Below are 3,754 nucleotides of genomic sequence, written 5' to 3'. Positions count from 1 at the left end.
TATATATTATTAATANATAATAATAATAAANAGTATAAATAAGTAATACTCTCTCTCTCTCTCTCTCTCTCTCTCTCTCTCTCTCTCTCTCCCTTGGTTATAACATTGATTGTGCATAAATATTACGAATTATTTATTTTATCAAATGAAGAAATAAAAAGATACCGAATATTTATTATAAAATTACTGTCGTTAATATTTTAGATTAATATTTATGTAGAGTTAATATACAAGAGTAAAATCAGAGAAGCGGAAGAACAAGTATTTTCACATATAAAAAATATATGTAGTATTCTGAAAGCACAATAAATGAAACCAAGCAATCACAATAGAAGAGAATCTATGCGAAAGTTCTTAATAACGTGAACAAAGTAATGTAGAAAATTCAAGGATTGTTTATCATGGAATAAATTATTTGTCGTATAATACTAATTGTATATTTTTTACAGCTACTATCACTACAGGAATACATAAAATGTCATTCTTGATAACAGAAGTTGCAGAATAGCTTTCAGACTCATTCAATATTTTACAAGTGTTTAAAATGGTTCTCTCTCTGAGTGAGCGCGAATTTTTTAGCTTTATTATTTGTGAATAATTAGTAACTGGTGTATTGCGCCGCTAGAAAATTAACATTGAAAATATTATATGTATACCTAAACTAACAAAACCATTACAAAAAAAAAGTTTGTGATAGAATAACGAACTTCGTTAATTAATGTATCTAGATTGAATTGGAATTTTAATGTGCTTTAGCTATATGTTAGATTATATGTGCTTATAGATGATAATATCATTATAGAAGTCACGTGATCAATAAGTCCTAGCTAATATGTTTTACGATGCTGTGTTTGTCTTTCTCTACCTTTGAAACTCAGTAAAATTTTAATAATCTATAAGTGAACTATTCTCAATGTTACAATTTTTGTAGTAATATTTTTTTGAAAGACTGTTAAACATATTATATATTTCCTATAATACTGTGAAATTATGTTACCAACACGCGTTTACTATTAAGTTACTGGATACGAAGTACTTTGATCAGACAAAGTGTTAAAAAAAAGAAAATTAGTAACAATGATTTTTTTTAAATTCGGCCATGTCACAATGCCAAACTAATTAGTTAATCCTTAATATATTGTGATAGAGTAAGATTAGAGAAAAGACAGAGGCATGGTTTTCTCACTGTTCAATACTATCCTTTGTCTGAACTTTTCCTGGCTGTCGGAAACTCTGGCTCTGCTGAGCAATTGGGGAAGTTTCTCTGGGTATGTCTGTTGTTTTCGTTCAGCTACAGCGCAGCTTATTGTCCGGCAGAGGGGCGTAGCGACAGAGCTGACCAACGCTATCCCAACGGCGATCTCTACGACGGAGAGCTTGGAGAGTGCTATGAACGTGCACTTGCCACCTGGGGACAACCTGTCTACCACGCTATCGTCTCCCCAGTTCTCCCAGGCGCTATCAATGTTCTGGTCTGCTTTGCAGTCGGGCCAGGCGGGCCCTGTCATCCGTCAATTCGGCTTGGGACCGGACGCCGTCAATGCCGCATCCAGTGGAAACATCGAAGAATTCGTCAGCGCTCTGGAGTCCGAAGCGAAGAACGGTCAGGGACAACAAGCGCAACAGGGACAAGATGACAAGAATAAGAAGCAATCATCGGCCACTAGTCCTGATAAGAAAGATGATGACGACGAAGGCATGGCTTTAGATTAAAGATGGAATTTGTGTGCATCTCTCATTTCAGGCGTTGCCTTTTTTTATTTAGAAATCATGCGTTACATTATTATTATGTTACAATGAATACGCAATAAAAAATCTTACTGGACATATATTTTTCTTCAAGATAATTTAAACATATATCTGTATAATTTCAGTAACATATTTTTTGGACGTATATCTAAGCGTTTCTCTAAGTCTTCGAAAATCTACGACGTTAATCTTGTATATTAATGAGAGATTAGCAAACATGTTGACTAAAATATAAAAATAAGAAATTTCATCATGTGTTATCAAAATTACACGTATGAAAATTGATATATTGGGCCTTTTGTATACATTTATTGGATTTATTAAACGCTTAAATAAAATAATTTAATAAAATCATATATATGTACAAAATTCGTGTATTGTATGAATATCCAAATGTTTCGAAGCTTTGTACTTAAAATCATTTAAATTGAAATTCAATTTAAATTCAATTTAAATAATTATAATTATCGCATTTCTATCACGTTTCTATTTTTTAGATTATTATCATTTCTTATATAAAAGATAAGATTATAAAATTTGTTGACTTGATTATGTCCTTTATATTGAAATATTTGGTCATTTTATTTTCTTAAATTATTTATTTGAATCTTTTAGCGAGTGGAAAATGATATTTTTTTTTAAAAGACTTTATTTTTTAAATTCCAAATTTTATTTATTTAAAAAATAAATATTTCTGTAAAAAAAAAGTATTTTGCGAAAATATTTAATGAAATAGTCAAACGTAGAATTTAAATTGTAAGAAACTGAATGGCGGGAAAGAGCGGTCCAATCATGCGCTTTTGTTTACGACGCACAAGCGTTTTATTGGACCTACGCGATAATCGATATATAGTATCAGCTGAGTTCTATCAACTCCTTGGTTGACAAAAATAATAAAATAAATTGATGCTATATCGTATCATCAAGTTACTATTAGTAAAATATAAATTATGACATAATTAGCGCGATTATTTGGATTGATTTTCTCAGGCAAAAAAGGCTAGGTTGAAAAAGCAAAAGTTGTTCAGGATGACGCCGTAAATATGTCGTCAGGTGTTTATACGTTTGATCGCGGTGGTATCCGATTGGCTGCTTGATTATGACATCATGCAGGTGCGGCTATAGCGCGAGAAGCTAAAATTTCTATTTATGTAATAATTTTTATAGAACAAAAATTATTGAAAAATAATAAATCAACACAACAATCAATTTTAAAATATTTCTAAAATTGTAACGCCAAATCTACAAAAATCTTCAAATTGGATGAAATAATCTCGATTATTAACCTAATTAATAAGAGTAAAATACATTTACCTATTTCAACTTTGGTATTTGTTTTTTTTTATATTTGTTATTGTAATTGTTTTTTTATATTTGTTTTGTCAAATACATTTTTTTATCTAACAATTTTATTTAATATTTAAAGAGCAAATCAAAATCTATTTGAATCTAATCGAGTGTATGAATTTTTATTTACCTGATCAGAAGGCATGATTTTTTTTAGACTTCCACTCAATAGGGACAAGATGATTAATGACGAAATTCACTGAGTTAACCAAGGTACGCGCGATATAATGGTAAGTGCCTAAGTGGTAGAAAATGCCGGTCATCACGCCGCCGCGACGCGACGCGTCCATGCGATCGAAGCAGCGCAACGGCGTCCCGGCCGGAACGTTTGTTTGTAAACACGGCCGTATGACAAGGCTTACGGCGCTTACGGCGCTCACGCCGGCCCTGCGCGCTACTGGCGCGCAGTCGCGCGAATCGAACGGAGTAGTGGGGGAACTCCCTCGCGAAATCGCTGATCGTCGAATGCGCCACGGCGAAATTTCGTTGACAAAAGTCGCGGCGAATAACGCGTCGGGCCGGACGCGTGAAGGAGCCCAGTTTTTTGTCTGCGTGTGAATCTGATCAGTCGCTGTGGTGAGCCGCGACGTGTCGTGGCCAGTGTCATCATGAAATAAGCTGCGGGTATCGTAATTTCCCCCCAATGCTATTGTTGTGA

At 33.6% G+C, this 3,754-nt stretch overlaps 1 protein-coding gene across 1 annotated transcript in view; it reads left to right on the top strand.

Annotated features, from left to right (window-relative positions):
* The window catches only part of LOC105622832 (proteasomal ubiquitin receptor ADRM1-B), a 5,158-nt gene extending 3,048 nt beyond the window's left edge, over nucleotides 1–2,110 (top strand). Inside the window, exon 5 of the mRNA XM_012204243.1 lies at nucleotides 1,318–2,110. Coding sequence (XP_012059633.1) covers nucleotides 1,318–1,713 — 396 coding nt within the window. The 3' untranslated portion in view covers nucleotides 1,714–2,110. The remainder of the gene's footprint in view (nucleotides 1–1,317) is intronic.
* Nucleotides 2,111–3,754: the final 1,644 nt, after the last annotated feature.

The sequence above is a fragment of the Atta cephalotes genome (genome assembly GCF_000143395.1).
Source record: "Atta cephalotes unplaced genomic scaffold scaffold00049, whole genome shotgun sequence".
In the NCBI taxonomy this organism is placed as follows: domain Eukaryota; kingdom Metazoa; phylum Arthropoda; class Insecta; order Hymenoptera; family Formicidae; genus Atta; species Atta cephalotes.
The sequence above is the reverse complement of the archived record's forward strand: the minus strand, read 5'-3'. Positions and strand labels throughout refer to the sequence as shown.